The sequence below is a fragment of the Stylophora pistillata genome, chromosome 1 (genome assembly GCF_964205215.1).
Source record: "Stylophora pistillata chromosome 1, jaStyPist1.2, whole genome shotgun sequence".
Lineage (NCBI taxonomy): Eukaryota > Metazoa > Cnidaria > Anthozoa > Scleractinia > Pocilloporidae > Stylophora > Stylophora pistillata.
The window spans coordinates 38,152,729-38,171,705 of record NC_142519.1 but is presented as its reverse complement, the minus strand read 5'-3'; the positions used below and the strand labels follow the sequence as shown (position 1 = coordinate 38,171,705).

General features: G+C 37.2%; 1 protein-coding gene and 3 long non-coding RNA genes across 4 annotated transcripts; 2 read left to right on the top strand and 2 right to left on the bottom strand.

Annotated features, from left to right (window-relative positions):
* Positions 1 to 4,752: 4,752 nt before the first annotated feature.
* On the top strand, positions 4,753 to 9,841 carry LOC148742383 (uncharacterized). The gene is made up of 2 exons (XM_088755593.1): positions 4,753 to 5,139; positions 7,183 to 9,841. Exons 1-2 carry the CDS (start codon positions 5,132 to 5,134, stop codon positions 7,949 to 7,951), a joined length of 777 nt encoding a protein of 258 aa, XP_088611719.1. The 5' UTR covers positions 4,753 to 5,131; the 3' UTR covers positions 7,952 to 9,841.
* LOC148742382 (uncharacterized) lies at positions 6,942 to 10,385 on the bottom strand. Its single transcript, XR_015999539.1, has 3 exons — positions 9,847 to 10,385; positions 8,118 to 8,153; positions 6,942 to 7,063 (listed from the first exon to the last, which is right to left on the bottom strand). It is a non-coding gene; the product is annotated as an uncharacterized LOC148742382 (long non-coding RNA).
* Positions 10,386 to 11,973: 1,588 nt separating this feature from the next.
* Positions 11,974 to 15,260, bottom strand: LOC148742381 (uncharacterized). The gene is made up of 2 exons (XR_015999552.1): positions 15,161 to 15,260; positions 11,974 to 13,747 (listed from the first exon to the last, which is right to left on the bottom strand). It is a non-coding gene; the product is annotated as an uncharacterized LOC148742381 (long non-coding RNA).
* LOC148742380 (uncharacterized) lies at positions 13,656 to 15,709 on the top strand. Its single transcript, XR_015999553.1, has 2 exons — positions 13,656 to 15,037; positions 15,485 to 15,709. It is a non-coding gene; the product is annotated as an uncharacterized LOC148742380 (long non-coding RNA).
* Positions 15,710 to 18,977: the final 3,268 nt, after the last annotated feature.

Sequence of the window (18,977 nt, the reverse complement as noted above, 5' to 3'; positions counted from 1 at the left end):
AAGAACAATTGGACGATTAAAAAATTGCGTTTGGTGCATTTGCGGAAAACGATCCCAAAATTGTTTAACTATCAATGTAAGTGTCCCGTAGCGACAGGCCTAGGTGACATGGGTGTGCCGTGAAACAAAAGCCTTTCATATACACGTCGGTCAGTTTCATTTTCGGCGTGGTTTCGCGTCATCGAAGGACATCGATTAGTGTAGCAAGCACTTAAGTCTTTTAGATTAAGCCTTCAACTCTACGAGATGAACCACAGTAAGCGCGCTTTCCAAAGAACTGTTGTCTTTCTGGATAAAAGGCACAGAAGCGTGCCAAACAAGACTGAGCTGGGCAGGCTCACTACCGCCAAGCGGATTTCTGATTTATCATTTACAAAGAACGACAGCTCTTCCCAAATCGGAGAATTACTGGTGAGAGCATTTCCTCCTCTTACAGGAAAAGACCTTAGCAGGTAAGTGCTGCTCCCTACATAATCTGTATCGTAGGCTAGAAAAATGGTTCCAGGGAAAAGAATGAGAAGTACCGTAATAAAATAAGCGAAATGCCGAAAAGAGGCGAGATTGGATGTAAACGTGAATGAAAGAAAACTAAGGTTGCTGTAATACATATTCCTTTAGATGTCTTGCAATTACTAATAACATTGAGAATTTCTCGCCAAGTGAGAGGATTTATTGCATTTAAAATTGGTTACAAGGCAACACTTCGAACAACTTGCCAGTTTGCAATCATTTGTGACGTGATAAAAAAATGAAATGAAATGTTGGCCAATTTTATTAAGAACATCTTAGATGATAATCTTCCTTGTACCAGTGCACATTGAATTATTTAAACTTACAATACTCTTTTTCATGTGACATACTGTGCAATCTTTCTCTCATTGCTACGATCTAAAGCAAATACCACTAAAACAAATGTCACAGTGCATGAGAAATTAATGTATGTACCTTGCAGAAATAAACCCAGAGTTAAAATCAATTCAACAGAAAAATTAGTGTGGGTAACTACAATCACCTTTCTGTCATTACTTTATTACACTAGCTTGGAAATAATAACATCGTATGCGAGAGGGCATGCACTTCTTGTTTATTTTTGAACATTTTGATTTGTCGAAATAGTGTAAAATCATGTAACCTCTACAATTACTGAGATACTTTGGAAATTGTTGGAATGGAAACGGTCATGTATGAACTTTTTGTTTATTTTTTAAAATGTAGTTTTCATTTAAATACAAAACTATACAATTACTAACATATTTAGTGTGACCTCCCTCCTTCCAACATTTCATCCAGGGAGATGGTTCCCCCTTAAATCCATTATTTTTATATAAACTCACCTCCAACCCCACCCCTCCCCCCCTTCTCAACCCTAAGGGGTCCAAATTGTATGACAGTTTTCAGAAATGGGCCAGTGAATAATTTAAATTCTCTGGATAATACTTCCCAGCAGCACCTACACAAGGGTGGTATGCCACTCATGGGATGAGTGGCATATCACCCTCTGCCTTTGTTTCATTGCAGGTGTCATTCAAGGGAAACTACCCCTCAGACGAAGAGGAACTCTCTGAGACAATGAAAGGTAAACAAAATAGTAAATAGAATAAGCATGACCAATGTTAACACCACCAACTTCATATTTATATTCAAAACTCTTCTTTATCAAACTTGCTTGTGCAGTGTTTGTGCCATGGTGAAGCACAGTGAGGCACCTGTTTCTTCCAGTAAATGAACAAAAAAAATAATAATGGTTGTGAATTTGATTGGGGAGTACATCCCAAAATATCTCCAACAAGCCCCTTAGCTTGTTATTTTTATCATCAGTTGATGGTATGTAAACATGAACAACCCTCATTTTTGCCTTTATTCTAGTGAGCACATTACAACATTCAACTAATCTCTCACTTTTCCCTCTATGTTACATGGAAACAAAAGATGGAGCCAGGCAGGTTAAAAAAAAGAGAAAGGAAAAAAGATCTCACAAGGATCGAAAGGGAAAGAGAAAGAGGGAAGATCCCAAACACTAAAAATAAATTGTGTTACATCCCTCATGATCAGTAATACCAGTGAACTTGATCATACCAAGACAAAGGCAGATCCCAAATTACTACTAAATTCATTTCATGTGTACTTCACCTAACCATAAGTATACAAGTGCAAATGATATTCTATTACAATATTAGGGTTTTTTCTTGTTTACTATACTGGTTATGTGTAAAGGAACACAACTTTTTTCTTCAACTTTTCCTTTCAAGTAGTAAATAGAAATAGATAACATGTACAGTGGAAGCTCGATTTAAAGAAGTGCCAAGGGACTGGGGAAATTGCTTACTTATATGGAGGGTTCGTTATAATTATAGAGGTTCTACAGCATTCCTATTACTGTAACTTTAGCCGGGCTGGAACTGAAGTATCAGTTCATTATACCAACAACTTCGTTGTAGAGAGGTTCATTAAATCGAGGTTCCACTGTCCCAATAACTTAAAATCTCCTACTTAAACCTTTAAAGGGACTTGGATCTAATTTCTCCATACAACATCATCCTTCAATCACACACAAGGCCATGAAGGTTTGAGGAAATGATCATTAACTGGAGAAGCTCTTGATAAATAAACAAACTCTCCTTGTCAGCACCTTAGGAAATGTGTAGAGAACAGTATGGAGAATGTGCATACTAATGCTAGAGTGTAGAGGGTTGATACAAGTCATACCAAAGTTGAATGAACACAACATGTTAAGGCTACAATACAACAATGACTGCATTCATTCAGAAAGTGTACTGTTAACCCTTTAAACCCTAATATCAGGAGGGGATATTCTCAATACCTGTCTTAATACATTTCCAAAGTGTTAACAACAAAAATTAGTTTTAACAATCTAGAGTGTGTTTAGTTGGTGATCATTTCCTTCATTTTTGTGACCTGAATGTGTAATTCAGGGGTGACATTGTAAGGAGAAGTTAGATGCTATTCACTCATAGGAGTCAAAGGATTAATCATAGCCTTAGCTTTTTAAGATAGTGATTCCCTATAAAGTTGTGTTCATTCAGTTCAGTGAAGATCCACTATACCATGCCTCTGTTATAATTAGGCCGTATGTTCATTGAGTCCAGAATCTTAATAATAAGGCTGTAAGGATTTCTGCTAACACCTTGACTAAAGGATCATCTCCATTTCTTCCAAAGAAAAAAAAAATACTTAAGAGGTTGTCTCCCTTATTTCCACTCCGTCAGTTTTGTGTCAAAAATAATTTTGCCTGATTTACAGGGGCCAGAATATGCTTAAGTTTGCCATTTCAAATAATTATATTGAGAGGGTAATTCAAACTTTCTTTGCAAACTAGAAAGGTTTTTAAGCAATCTGATATGAATTTCGTAGCTGAACTATGCAAATCAAATATTTAACAATGTTACAAATATGCCTATAATTCAATTTTCAAGATCTTGCAAAAGTCCCTAAATAATTATGGCCCCCAATGCAGTCAAAATTATTTCGAATCAAACCAGATCTAATTTATTTCTTTCCTAAGTATAATATTTCTGTTGAAAGAGTTTCAGGCGAAATTGACTGGGTGGAAATAAAAGAGAAAGCCTCTTAAGCCCTATAGATCAAATTTCGGATGCCTCAGAATCCCTTGTAAGTTGTCAGTGTAGATGGGCTGGATGTAACCAAGGTTACATTTAATAGTAAGACAACTCAACATTTTTCCACTAGCTAAGGCCAAAGGAACATCCAGTGAGAGACAAAAATCCTCATATTTACAAGCAGTTAAGTAATTTTCTAAGCTGCAAGCCTAAATATTCAGCCGGGTTATTTTATTATTTTTTCTCTTATTGTGAATGAGAGTTTGAAAAACATAGTTAAGTATCACTGTGCTTAGAAGTGTTACCTCCAGGTCGAGGTTTTCGAGACACAAGTTTGCTTTAAAAGGTTGCTACTTTTGGCTACTTAAGTAAAAAGGAAAGGAATTGCGTTGCAAGGTGATGGAATGGTTTAAAAAATCTCGCTATAAACCATAGGTTGCTTTATTTGAGTTTAAAAAAGTGTACATAATTTTATAGTGAACGTAAAGATGAGACCTTTAATTTCTTATATCGAAATCAAGTGAAGAACTTAAGTGAAAATAAGGGATACAAGTATTCCCCTGCGTAGTTCACCATCAAATTTTTACGTTTTACAATAAAATAAGGATTACTAAAGTTCTTGTCTGTGTTAAGTCCCATTCGAGCGAAGTTTTAATCAAGTGTAGATTAAAGTGTATCCTTCTTTACCCGAAATGACTACACCTGACCCGGGGTTTTCATACTTTGAGAAAACTTCTGTTTCCAATATATTTGCTCCCACTTCTTTTATACCTTCCCTTTGAATTCTATCGCTGAAATTTAAAAACGTACGAAGTACTCACCCAATGATCAAGGTTCTTGCAAAGACACCACTACCCGCCATCGTCCTCCTCAATCAGTGTTTGACTCGTTCCCAGTCTTTCTCGTTTTTACTCTAACCGCGCTCGACAAAAATTCGAGCTCCATTAGTTATCGAGCTCGATTAGTTATCGAGCTCGATAAGTTATCGAGCTCGATAAGTTATGGAGCTCGATTAGCAATCGTACTCGATTAGTAATCGAGCTCGACTTGTAGTTATCGAGCTCGATTATAAAACGTGGTTTGGGATCATTTTAGTTTTCTGGGCAACCGAGATCGATTTCACTTTCTCGAGCTCGCACAACAACCTGTACACGATTTCACAAATTGACCTCGGATCACTCACAGTTTCTGGGCAACCAGTCGATTTTAAATCGTCACGATTTATAAGTCACTCGATAAACGATTTAAAGCGAGACTCGTTTGTTTGTGAATAGAAACGAGACTCGTTTAGGAACGAGACTCGTTTTTAGAAACGAGACTCGTTTTTAGAAACGAGACTCGTTTTTAGAAACGAGACTCGTTTTTAGAAACGAGACTCGTTTGTAGAAACGACACTCATTTTTAAAAACGAGACTCGTTTGACGAAACGAGAGTCGTTTTGCGAAAGAATACTCGTGTGCCAAACTTTGCTCTTGGCGCATGCGCGGATGTATATATTTTTTTTTTCCAGGGTAAAGTTTTAGGTTCAAGATAAGCTGGGATTTTGCTGCAATATGTTAAGGTAATCTCTATTTTCTTTTTCTTGGGATTATAAAGTGCAGGGAAGGCCTTAACCGATATTTTTATAGAGCTTCTAGCATGAATTTCAGCACATAAAGTAGCACTAATTAATTAACTAATTAATTAATTAATTGAATCGGATCCTATCCCATTACTAAAGTTACTTCATCTTTCCACAACAAGAGGGAAACCAGAAATTAAAACCATGAAAGATGTACATTTTGATAAATAAAAATTAAATGCTGAAACTTCGTATTCATTATGCAAGGAATATTTCATCATATTTTGCTGTTTTAGACTTTTTTTTCCCTTTAAGTAGACGCATAGCTGCTTCAACTTGGGCTTTCTATATCGCACATCTGGAGTTATCTTTAGGAGACTGCCCTGTTGCCATTGTTACTGTCGTTACGAAATTTTTTCATTTCCAATCATGAATAAGTCTACTTGTTTTTATTTTTGCCTGCTGGAGTGTAATGAATGTTGTTATGGTACTAGACAATAATCAAAATAATAGGAGTAGGTTCCTACAGGTGCTAAAGGTTGAAATTGAAGGGCTTTTCAATGACTTTGCCAAGTTTTAGATAAATTGAAGGACCTCTTTTGGAAAGGTTTGCATAAGAAAGTTTAAAAATTATTTAACATTATTTCTCAGCTTTTCTATTAAAGTACTGCAATTTTTTACTTGAAAATTGTTGAGAAAAAGCATTGCAAAAATCAAGTTCTAGTCCTCAAATTCAAGTACTTTCAAGACCTTGAATTTGTAATTTTTGAATTCAAGCATCTTCAAAGACTTTCAAGGCTTTTATGAACTATGAGTAGGTAATGTACTTGCCTTTAACTGCAAGGAGAAGGGAATTTTTTATCTATTATTGATATCGAATCAAAGTTTGTTGCAAAATGTTCACCCAAGGGGAGTTTTCACAAATCAGTTGATTGAAGCAATATTACTTTTCAATAGTTCATGTTGTTTTTAATAGAAAAATGTCTGAATATTGAATATCGCTGATGGCCACAACAAGAGAAGTTGTACTATTTACAGTTTTAGTATATTCAATTAGAGGGATTTGACTTTCATTAGATACCAAGAGGCAATACACATATTTTGACCTTTTAGTGGGTTAAAAATACATGTCATAAAAAAAGAACTGAAAACCTCATTGAAAACCCTGTGCATTCATTATTATTTCTTACAAGATTTTCAAGAACTGATTTGCTATTAACTGAATCAGACATTGTTCCTTCACTGTAATCACTTTTAGGATCTAAACTTACTTAATTTAATTCAGATGGTTCTTATTATCTCCCTTTTTTTTTTCCATGCTACAATAACTATTTTGCATAAGTCAGCCAGTACATTTCGATGATTTTTTATTAATATTCAAGATTTATTTATTTAACACATGATAAATATCATTGGTTTGCATTTCTGTGAATTCCCATCCCAGTCATGAACTGTGGAAGAGAAACAAATACAAAGAGTTAGGTGTGAATTTTGAGTGAAAGTCAATTTAAGATGACAGGCATGGGTAATAGAAAGATGAAACAATCTTCAACTAAAAAAGGCCTTCTAGATGGATGATTTGACTTCCAAGAGACAAGAAGGAACTCTAGGCCAAAAATGATAAATAAGGTAAACCCAGAAATGGCAGTGATTATAACCATGGCAAGGAAGGGAATTAAAGAAAAAGGAGAGGAAGTTATGAACTAAATCAACTAACTTGTAAGAGAAAGGGCTGACAACTTGGCGTTTAGTATTCTGGTTATTTCCTTTTTTTTTTTTTTTTGGGGGGGGGGGGAGGAAAGGTGGGGCATGTTACCTTAAAATTCCACAATAGGATTTAAATCATTCACACCTACCACCTCTATTCATTCACAGGTTCATTGTTACAATGTAAAGATCCATTACTTGACATCAGAAAGTTGTACTGGGGAAAAAAAGAGCAAAAAACAAGTGGGAGTATGTCTTTCTAATGACAGAAAGACATACTCCCACTACAACTAACCCTATTTCAGAAAATTTGGCTGAAATAATTTTTTATTATAGCAATACCAAACATCTCAGTGAGTCAACCAGACTCGTTCTCAGCGAGCCAACTAGACTTATTCTCAGCGAGCCAACCAGACTTATTCTCAGCGAGCCAACCAGAATTATTCTCAGCGAGCCAACCAGACTCATTCTCAGCGAGCCAACCAGACTTATTCTCAGCGAGCCAACCAGACTTATTCTCAGCGAGCCAACCAGACTTATTCTCAGCGAGCCAACCAGACCTATTCTCAGCGAGCCAACCAGACTTATTCTCAGCGAGCCAACCAGACTTATTCTCAGCGAGCCAACCAGACTTATTCTCAGCGAGCCAACCAGACTTATTCTCAGCGAGCCAACCAGACTTATTCTCAGCAAGCCAACCAGACTTATTCTCAGCGAGCCAACCAGAATTATTCTCAGCGAGCCAACCAGACTTGTTCTCAGCGAGCCAACCAGAATTATTCTCAGCGAGTCAACCAGACTTCTTCTCAATGAGCCAGACTTACAAAGTCCAGTATCCTCAGCAAGTCAAAGCCCAGTATCCTCAGCGAGTCAAAGACCAGTATCCTCAGCGAGTCAAAGACCAGTATCCTCAGCGAGTCAAAGACCAGTATCCTCAGCGAGTCAAAGACCAGTATCCTCAGCGAGTCAAAGACCAGTATCCTCAGCGAGTCAAAGACCAGTATCCTCAGCGAGTCAAAGACCAGTATCCTCAGCGAGTCAAAGACCAGTATCCTCAGTGAGTCAAAGACCAGTATCCTCAGCAAGTCTAAGAGCAGTATCCTAAACAAGCTAAAAAGAAAGCATTTAATTTGGGGCCAGTCAAGGTATATGGATCCTCTACAAGTGATAGCTTTAGATTTGCAGCAAATTTAATTCCATTAAACACTATGAGTCTTAGTATTATAAGCAAGTTGAACTATAGATACAAAATAAGGGACAATCATACTAACCTTTGGAATAAAGCTCCAGGGGAATTGTCCAAATTTCTGTAAAAGAACAAATATGTTAGCCAAGTCACTGGTACCACTAAATGAGGAAAAAATCTAAATGAGAGTGAAAAGGAACCATTGAGTGCTGTATAATTTTTTAAATATCACCCTGAACTTTAATCAAGTGGAAACTATTTTAAGAAGTTGATTCTGTTTGCTTTACTTGCCTTTCATAAAAAAATAGCTGTTGATAATGGGTGCATAAATACTCCTTTTCTGAATTTTAACCTTGATTTCAATGTTTCCCATCAGCGGAGAGAGTGATCTCAGGATAAACAATGTTCTTCCTATTTTAAAATTTATAAATGAACTCTTAACATATTTCCAAGGTTGTGATAATTCCACTACCTAATTGACTTGGCAATTACCTGGTTTTTGATAATACATTTTTTACTAAGCCAAGTCATCTCCTACCTCTCCTGGGCTGGATATTCAAGCTCTTCCCCTTTATAACTTGGTTATGCAATATGGTTAAATTACTACAGATTGCTAAAATTTCTGTGCCTTTTCTCCTGAGCGAATAAATACGAAATGGAAAGTACAGAAACATATCTGCCTTCTGAGTTGTTTCAATTCTTCATAATGCATGAGATAAATGAATGAAGATCCATCAAAATCATAACCTCCACGCATCATGGCTAATGTGGCATTACATTTCTATTTTTCTTTCCTTTTACTTCATCTGGTAATTTGTCTTTCAAATGGCTCTAACCAAATGATAAAGTTCAGTGGTTGAGATTCTGAACTTGCATCCATTGTTTGGACCTCACAATGAATTACAATAATTTATAAACAATATTTGGCAAATGAAAAGGTCAACTTTTGGTTTCACCGAGGAACAGCATACGTAGATCACTGTACTTAATTCTCACCTTGAAAAAAAATAAGGGGCCACCCTTACACTCGTTTTTCAAGTGAATAACCTTTTCACAGGGTCAAAACATTGAGCCCTACTGACTAAGATTGACCTAATATTATGGAAATAACAAGAAAAGGCCTTGAACCAGTTAGGAGCTTTCTTTTTAAATTGTTTATTGAATAAGAAATGTGGAGACAAATAATACCGCAAACAATGCATAATGATAGTTGCTTGGTAACGCCAGTTACTTATTAAAATTAGCTTTAATTTTTAATCCAAGAAAAAGGTAATCTTCGGAACGAACCAACATGACAGGGTTAAAAATCGATATTTTGACGTACTTGGTTAAAGTAGTTGATTAGCTTCTTCGTGTCCTAGAAAAATTCGGCGTTGTAACTGGGCCAGACTCCAAATCAACGTAAATTAAGAACGTATCCTCGTTTGCAAGTGAACTCAGTTCAAGGTCAGATCATGGGTCATCTTTACTTTCGGAACGTAGTGACACAGATTTCACAGGGAACTTTATAAAGAAAAATTTCCCAAATCCTTAGAGGAGCTGCGTTCGTTTTTGGATCCATCTCAAACCTCCAGTAAACAAGCCTGATTGTAAATAGTTATTGAATAATGAAACGCTGGGGCCAAATTTATTTAAACATGGAATTGTTTCGCGTAATTCCGCCCAAAAACCCTTTGGCTATTGGACAGGAGGGTAATCAAAACCTTTGCTTGGCATGTATGATACTGTAATAAGAATACGTGGCACTAGCTTACTTGTAACATAAGTTGAACTGTGAACTTATAAAATTCAGCTGAATTTAGTCACGTACTTACCCGACTCTCGACTCTTGCCTTGTAAACAACGTAGCAACCGGTATCATTTCAAAAGCATAGATGTGTCATCATGTAACAGAAATGGATTGTTTATGTGATGTATTCCACTACATTCTCGTTAAGCAACTTCTAAAACGACTGCCATTCTCGACACACGCGTACCATTGTGGCTGTAGCTGCTGGTTTCCTCTCTAAGCCATAACTAAGTCTAAGCTGTCACATCAAGTTGGAACACGCTGTGCTTGTTAAAAATTAAAAAAACATCGAAGGGAGAAAAAGATAAGGCTGAAGGCGTGAACGAAGCCAGTAAATCTAAGATGTAAAATTACGACCTTGATGGCAAAGTAAAAATTTGAATGACATTGCGCTTAATTCAAGGACCTTTGCCGGCGTGGGAAAGTTCAATCTCGAGCCTAGGGGCATCTTGGCGTTTGTCAGCGGTATGACCTCAGGGAGAATGGGTTACCATAAGCGCCCAGCCTCAAATAAGCGCCCAGCCTCAAATAAGCGCCCAGCCTCAAAAAAGCGCCCAGCCTCAAATAAGCGCCCAGCCTCAAATAAGCGCCCAGCCTCAAATAAGCGCCCAACCTGAAAGCCCAAAAATTAAGGTTACCTCCTACCTTCGCGGATGTCCTTCGGGAGAAAATTCGTACGCGCGCTAGTTGGAAGAAAACCCTAACAAACTAGACATCAAAACAAAGGTTAATAAATGCAATTTACGATAGAAATATAATTTCGGCGATTTTTTCACTTAGGAAGTGTCAGGAGCCGGAAAGGCGTGAAACGACCGAGTGTTTTTCTATTGAATTTATCAGGTATCGGATCCCGCGGCACGAGAAAAATGGCTGCCTAGTCTCATTCACAAGGTATCAATCAACAAAAATGTGTCAGGCTTTTCCAATATTCTGATTGGTTGTCTGGATATTCGCATCTAAAGTTAGAGTAGCGAAAAATATGCGAAGCGTTTTGCGTAAATGGACACCACGTAAAAAATATTTAAAAGATCAAAATTTCCTGACACACTTTTGTTCGTCATCATCCCGGGAATGTTTTGGCGAAATTTCACGAAAATTGGTCAAATCTACATACCCTATAAATTCGTTCAAAGTGGATGTATTCCTCTCAAAATCAAATGCGAGATTTTAGCTCCCAAAGGTTTGTAAACAACTTGCGCCACACCAGGAGATTATCTCGCCTCCCGAAACCGCAAACCAATGAGAAAGACGAGACCCGCCGTCAATGACAATGGATCAAGATTGTCCCGGGAAAAGTATCGTGTAGCAGTCTTTTTTTTTTTTTCTCGCCCTGTTGATCGTTTTGTAATGGACAAAGTCGGCGAAGAGAAAACCCTCGGCAGAAAGGGTAAATCTGTCGCATTCTTCTTTTTCTCCATCGGTTTCGTCAGATTCCAACGAAGAATCTTGTTTACAACCTTCTGTGGTGTTGACTTTAATTTTTCCGCTCTTTGCCCCAAGGATAATTGAATGCTGTCGATCTTCAGTGGATGCCAAGCTTGTCGACGGCTCCTGGCCAAACCAAGAACCTTTGTCGCTTTGTTTTGTTTTGTTTTTTCTTTTTTTTTGACAAAATGCTGCCATCTCTCTCTTCTTTGGACCTTTTTCTCTTTTTCTTTACCCAAGGACTCTTCTCTAATTTTGAGTTTTGTGTTATATCCACGAGAAAAGACTTTCTACGAGCAGATTACTTCCACGTATGAAATTTGTCAAGGGCGCGATGTAATATTCCTCCTAATATTCGAATATTCCCCCGGGGGGTTCGCCCATTTACGAGATTATGACACCTTCCTGATTTATTAACTTTTATTCGAAAATACTTTTTTTTAAATAAGTCGGACGCTTTTTGAAATTTTTAATTTTTTTTCTTTTGCAAACACTAGTTAAAAAGTGTAACTTCAATCTAGTCCCAAAACAAATTAGCCTCTGAAGGTAGGAAGTAACCTTAAATAAGCGCGCTTAATAATGATAAATAATAATAGTAATAACAATAATAATAATGGTCTCTATTGATTCAAAACAGAAAAATACAGTCCTAATGTTACAAGCAATTTGAGTTAAAAGAGTAAAAGGTTAATAATTCCACAAAATTAAATTTACCACTTGATTACAGTTAAAAATTGTCATATAGGTTATGTCTAAAAATTAAACGACCAACGAATGTATTTTTAAAACGTTTACTTTTGATGCTTGTTCTGGTGCCAGACGTAGTCCGTAAGTTGTAGCTGCAGGCCTTTACAAGCGGAATAAAAAGCGACAGGGGTGATTGGCGGCCTTAGAAACCTTTTTAAAAATACTGCTGCTTCTGTAAAATTGATCGTAAATTGTGATTTCTTGTAATAAAATTCCGTTTCCAACGATCGAAAAAAACATTGTAGTGGGGTGAGGTCGGAGTCTGATGCTCCATATGGGCATATGTGAAATCGGGGAAGTACTAAGGAATCGAAAAGAAAGTCTATTTGTACCTGCTTATACCCCTCTTTACGTAGACATCTAAGGACATAGAGGCATTTAAAGTGCACCTACACCCAAAAAATTTTTTTCGCTTAACGAAGTAAGCTTATTTTTTTGAGTATTTCTGCGAAAAAATTTTTTTATTTGCTCAAATCTTCAATTTTCTATGCCCAGTCAAAATACGGAAAATCGGCCGCCATCTTGCCCCACGACCGAGTTTAAAGAGGAATGGCTCTAGTGGGTAATGTGACGTCAAATCGAGAACACGAAAGTCTGCATTTCACACATTTTCACTTGTTTGGGAAGGTTGTAGTAGATAATTGTCCGAAAATATGCCGACTAAGTGTGTTGTAGAAGGATGTAGCAACGTGCGAAATTTGCAAGAGGGTATCGCGCTTCGTACATTCTTCATACAACACACCTAGTCGGCATATTTCGGACAATATCGACGACAATCTTCCCAAACAAGTGAAAATGTGTGAGATGCAGACTTTCGTGTTCTCGATTTGACGTCACATTACCCGCTAGAGCCATTCTTCTTTAAACTCGGTCGTGGGGCAAGATGGCGGCCGATTTTCCGTATTTTGACTGGGCATAGAAAATTAAAGATTTGAGCAAATTAAAAAATTTTTGCACAGAAATACTCCAAAAAATAAGCTTATTTCGTTAAGCGAAAAAAAAATTTTGGGTTTAGGTGCACTTTAACATGTGTATTGAACCTACAGTCACTCTGAAAGGTGACACCTAGAATGCTCACATAAGTACAACTAGGGATCCCTAACACAGGAGGGTACAATTCATGATTGCCTTTCAAGGACTGTAAGCTCCTTACATTTGCTGGGGTTAAATAACATTCCATTTTTTCTATCCACTCTAAGAAATGTTTGACCAATGTCTCAGACATGTCTTTAACTTTGTAAACAGGAGCAATGATATTTCAGTGAAACAGCAGCATACTAGAATAACACTGGCAGGGTATCTAAATAGATCTCTAGATCATTTATAAAAATATGGAATAGTTAGTGTCCGCTTACGCTACCTTGAGTAGTACCTTGATTCAATAATTTCCAATCAGAAGAAATATTATTGTAGCAAATTCTTTGGTTTCTACCTTTCAAAACACACGGGTATAGTTTAATTATATATGGATTTAATTGGAGATTTCTCAACTTTCTTGCGAGCAAGAACCAGAATACGGCAATTGAATTTTTTTTATTGGTTGATTGAAAAGGTGATGGACTCAACACAGAAAGTGTGTTTTTCTGAAGGGATCGATCGATGTTTTAACAGTTTTTTTTTTGTTGTCTTAATCAAATTTTTCCATTGTAAACTCCCAAACTGCCACTCGATGCGTGGAAAACATCCAACCAAAGCCACTGCACAAAGCAATGACGGGAAGATGTTTTTCATGAAACGATGGATTGCTGTTGTTCCTGCCAAAGACGTACAAGTAGATATAAGTCATTTCATTAACTTGTTTGGAATAAAAAGTAGAAAAGAAGAGATTGTAGAGCCGGTGCAAGCGAGCGGATATGTAAATGTAGAAAAGTAAGATGTCAGAATAGCATGAAATAACAAATTCAAAAAAAGAAAGTCTGTGATCATGATCAGCATCAAAGGAGAAATCGAGATGTTTTTCTTGATATGTAAAGAAAATCGCGAAAAATGGTTGTATGTTTGAAAACACAGAAATGAGGTGCGTCGCCATTCAAAGCCTTTCTCAGGCCACACTTTCAGCATCTGCTTACACTTAAAAGTAAACCGTTCTGAAAATCCATCACACCCACGTCTAGGGTAATCCGAGAAGAAACTTCAGATGTTAATACAGAGGGTTTCCTTTCATATTTATATATGAATCTTAAGCTGGCCTGTACTTCTGTGATGCACTTCACCCAAATATTAGTAAGATGTCATGGCCTCCGAAACCTACCGAGCTATGTGATAGTGCAGTCAAACTTTCAGAAGAACTAGATGCGTTTCTATACTCTAAACTGGCAACACACACACATCTCGGCGGAATATTCTGATCGCGTGCGGCGCCTTGTTACCTCTTTTGGCCAGGACATTATTTAAGGAGTTACGGCAGGAGTACAAAAACCACCCAAGCAAATACTGTTACCGTATGCCGAACAATGTTCAACTTATCCAGATGCCACACCGATTGGGGCATGAGATCGGTCCTTTGCCTGAAACTATCAAGCCATATATCAAAGCAACACTCCCGTGGGGTATTATAGATAGATTGGAGGAGACCCTTTCTGGTGCAGGAACCAAAAAGCCAGTGGCTAGGATGGATTTAACATTTCTGTCCTTAATGAGGTTCAACTATCTCACTGGCTGTCAACAGGTATCTCCCGAGTATCGATGTGCCTGCTAATGACATGGCTACCGTTCACAAGGTTCTAGTGCAGTCTCTCAAGGTAAAGAACACGCTCAACTTAAAGAGCATCGGCTTCGTCATTGACTTAACACTGTATGCAAAGGCAAGCGAGGGACAATGGAAACAAAGCGCAAAATTGAAAGATATGGTTATGAAAATGGAAGTATTCCACACAGCATGCACCATGTTGTCCAACACTGGCAAACGCTTCCAGGATGCTGGCTTGCGGGAACTGTGTGTAGAGTGTGATGTGATAGCAGAAGGTTCTATTGCAGAAGTTCTAAAGGGACTTACTCGTGTATGAAGCCCGATACTGATAAATCCCTTGATTCCACTATTCCTGGTAAGTGGAAAAATTTTCTTTACAGAATTTTAAAAAATTAAAAATGAAAAAATGAAGCTGTAAACCTATTTGTTTCTGTACTTCTAAACATAGCAAACTTTACATAAAGTAACAAGAAATCACCTTTATAAAGTTATGTTTTTATAGACTCATGCATAATACAAATTTAACTGCCAACTGCAAGAAGAAAAAAAATCAAGGCCTTTCCCTTTAACTTTAAAGATGACAAGGACATGGGAGGGCAAAGACATGACATTGAAGAGAGGAAAACTTTAAGTGAGGGTAAGATTTAACAAACAAAATTCATTAAGTTTCATGGCTGAAGAATTTCTCCAGTTTTCTAATTTGCTCAAAGCATTCCAAAATGGGAAATTCAGGCCAATCCCGCATGACCAAAAACCTATAAACAACTGACGACAACAATTTCTTCTTACTATCCTCACACAGAACCAGAAAGGAAGAAAAAGAAGACCCGAAAGAGAAGAAAGAAGAAAAATAATGAATCTCAGCAAGAAGGAAACGAAAAACCTAGTTAAAGTGTAGATGAAGTTATTAATAAGTGCAAAAATTATCATGCAATGTCTTCTATATTGAAATAGCCTTAACTTTTCTTTCAATACCTGTCAAAAAGTTATCTTTGCAAATGTGATGAGAATAAATGATATAAAGTTTTCCAATATGTATTAGTCGACTGTAATCGGGCCAGATGGTATTATTTGACAACATTTTCCAGAGGCAAAGAGGTCAACGAGCTATAATTATATGCAACTGATAACAAAAGTTTTTGTTTCAGTCATTATGGTCATTATGCACTTATCAGCGGCCGTCCCAGGGGGGGAGAGGGTGACCCCGGGGAACCCCTGGGCATTTGCAAAGGAATTTCCTAAGCCCCCTAACCAACAATAACATTGTTCAATATAAAGCTACCAATGCCCTTCCCCTGGGGACAAAGAAGTATGCTCTACTAACTCAAACAATGTAATGCTCCAAAAGAATGTTATTTGCCACAAACTAAAACTTACTTCAGCTTGTGTTTACTATACAGGGCTATACAGGGCTCAAAGTTAAAAACATCCTATGTGGCTTTTTGCCGGCGACTAACTGGAAAAAGTAGTAGTAGTAGTAGTAGTTTTTTTACATCTGTAGGTATCAATGGTAATAGCCAGTCACCATGGTAAGGATCTTTTATTCTCAAGATGGCGGCAATGGTAAAAATCCAGTGGGTGTTTTCCCATGTGTCTCGTCTCGGAGGTGCAAATGCACTTCAATGCAAAATTGGCGACGAAAGTCTATTCCCCCGTATGACCCCAGGGTCGACCCCCAGGATGGCAGCTGCTAGGTACATAATTATTAATCTCGTTATCTGTTTCTTAAAAATTCACAAACAATCACTAAATCAAAGCTCTCTTTCTTAAAAATATCCTTACCGAAGCAATCTCATCTCTGTAATAATCTAGAAAATTTTCCTAAACATAAACATGTCAGAGCATTTTTTCATAGCGAATTAGATTTGTCATTTTGATTTGCGTTTATTTTGATGAGATCCCTGAGATAAAAGATAGTTTACGACGAAAAAATTCATTTTAAGAAAGAAATGATCATGTACTTTTAGATCATGTATTCTATAAATACAGTTTTCATAAATTACTCGGGCTTTCCGAAGGAAACGCCCGAAATAAATTCGGCTTTTTTTTTTTTCAATTTCAACCTTTGGCATCTGTAAGAACCTACTGCTATATAGTAATATATTTTTTTGATTATTGTCTAGTACCATAACAACATTCATTACACTCTAGCAGGCAAAAATAAAAACAAGTAGACTTATCCATGATTGGAAATGACAAAATTGCGTAACGACAGCACAAATGGCAATAGGGCAGTCTCCTAAAGATAACTCCAGATGTGCGATAGAGAAAGCCCAAGTTCAAACAGCTATGCGTCTGCTTGAAGGGAAAAAAAGTCTAAAACAGCAAAATATGATGAAATATTCCTTGCATAATGAATATGAAGTTTCTGCATTTAATTTTTATTTATCAAAATGTACATCTTTCATGGTTTTAATTTCTGGTTTCCCTCTTGTTGTGGAAAAATGAAGTAACCTTAGTAATGGGATAGGATCCGATTCAAGCTTTAAACTTAATTCGACACAAATATCCAGTGCTACTTTATCTGCTGAAATTTATGCCAGAAGCTCTATAAAAATATCGGTTTAGGCCTTCCCTGCACTTTGTAATCCCAAGAAAAAGAAAATAGAGATTACCTTAACAAATTGCAGCAAAATCCCAGCTTATCTTGAACCTAAAACTTTACCCTGGAAAAAAAACTATACTTCTGCGCATGCGCCAAGAGCAAAGTTTGGCACACGAGCCTTCTTTCGCAAAACGACTCTCGTTTTGTCAAACGAGTCTCGTTTCTAAAAACGAGTCTCGTTTCTACAAACGAGTCTCGTTTCTACAAACGAGTCTCGTTTCTACAAACGAGTCTCGTTTCTACAAACGAGTCTCGTTTCTATAAACGAGTCTCGTTTCTATTCACAAACAAACGAGTCTCGCTTTAAATCGTTTATCGAGTGACTTATAAATCGTGACGATTTAAAATCGACTCGTTGCCCAGAAACTGTGAGTGATCCTTGACCTCCATTTCACTCGTACTCGCCAAATACCGAGCTCGATGACAGCGACTTTACAACCGAGCTCATTCTTCGTTGTGGACCTCGATCAAGACCGAGCACGGTTACTTCGAATGGTTCGAGCTCACTTTTATTCGAGCTCGTATTAAACCTATCTCGATTGAAATTGAGTTCGATTGAATTCGTACTCGATTCTACTCGACCTCGAAAGTCATTAGGCCAATATTGAGCTCGATTGAAACTGAGTTCGATTGAAATCGTACTCGATTCTACTCGACCTCGGAAGACATTCGGAATATTGAGCTCGATTGAAATTGAGTTCGATTCAATTCGTAATCGATTCTACTCGACCACGGAATTCAAGGATCACTCACAGTTTCTGGGCAACCAGTCGATTTTAAATCGTCACGATTTATAAGTCACTCGATAAACGATTTAAAGCGAGACTCGGGATCACTCACAGTTTCTGGGCAACGAGTCGATTTTAAATCGTCACGATTTATAAGTCACTCGATAAACGATTTAAAGCGAGACTCGTTTGTTTGTGAATAGAAACGAGACTCGTTTCTAGAAACGAGTCTCGTTTTTGGAAACGAGACTCGTTTTTGGAAACGAGACTCGTTTTTGGAAACGAGACTCGTTTGACAAAACGAGACTCGTTTTGCGAAAGAAGGCTCGTGTGCCAGACTTTGCTCTTGGCGCATGCGCAGAAGTATAGTTTGTTTTCCATGGTAAAGTTTTAGGTTCAAGATAAGCTGGGATTTTGCTGCAATATGTTAAGGTAATCTCCATTTTCTTTTTCTTGGGATTATAAAGTGCAGCGAAGGCCTAAACCGATATTTTTATAGAGCTTCTGGCATAAATTTCAGCAGAAATTAAAACCACGAAAGATGTACATTTATGAACTATGAGTAGGTAATGTACTTGCCTTTAACTGCAAGGAGAAGGGAATTTTTTACCTTTTATCGATATCGAGTCAAAGTTTGTTGCAAAATGTTCACCCAAGGGGAGTTTTCACAAATTAGTTGATTGAAGTAATATTACTTTTCAATAGTTCATATTGTTTTTAATAGAAAAATATCTCAATATTGAATATCGTCGATGGCTACAACAAGAGAAGTAGTACTAATTACAGTTTTAGTATATTCAATCAAAGGGATTTGACTTTCATCTGATACCAAGAGGCAATACACCTATTTTGACCTTTTTGTGGGTTAAAAATACATGTCATACAAAAAACTGAAAACCTCATTGAAAACCCTGTGCATTCATTATTATTTCTTACAAGATTTTCAAGAACTGATTTGCTAT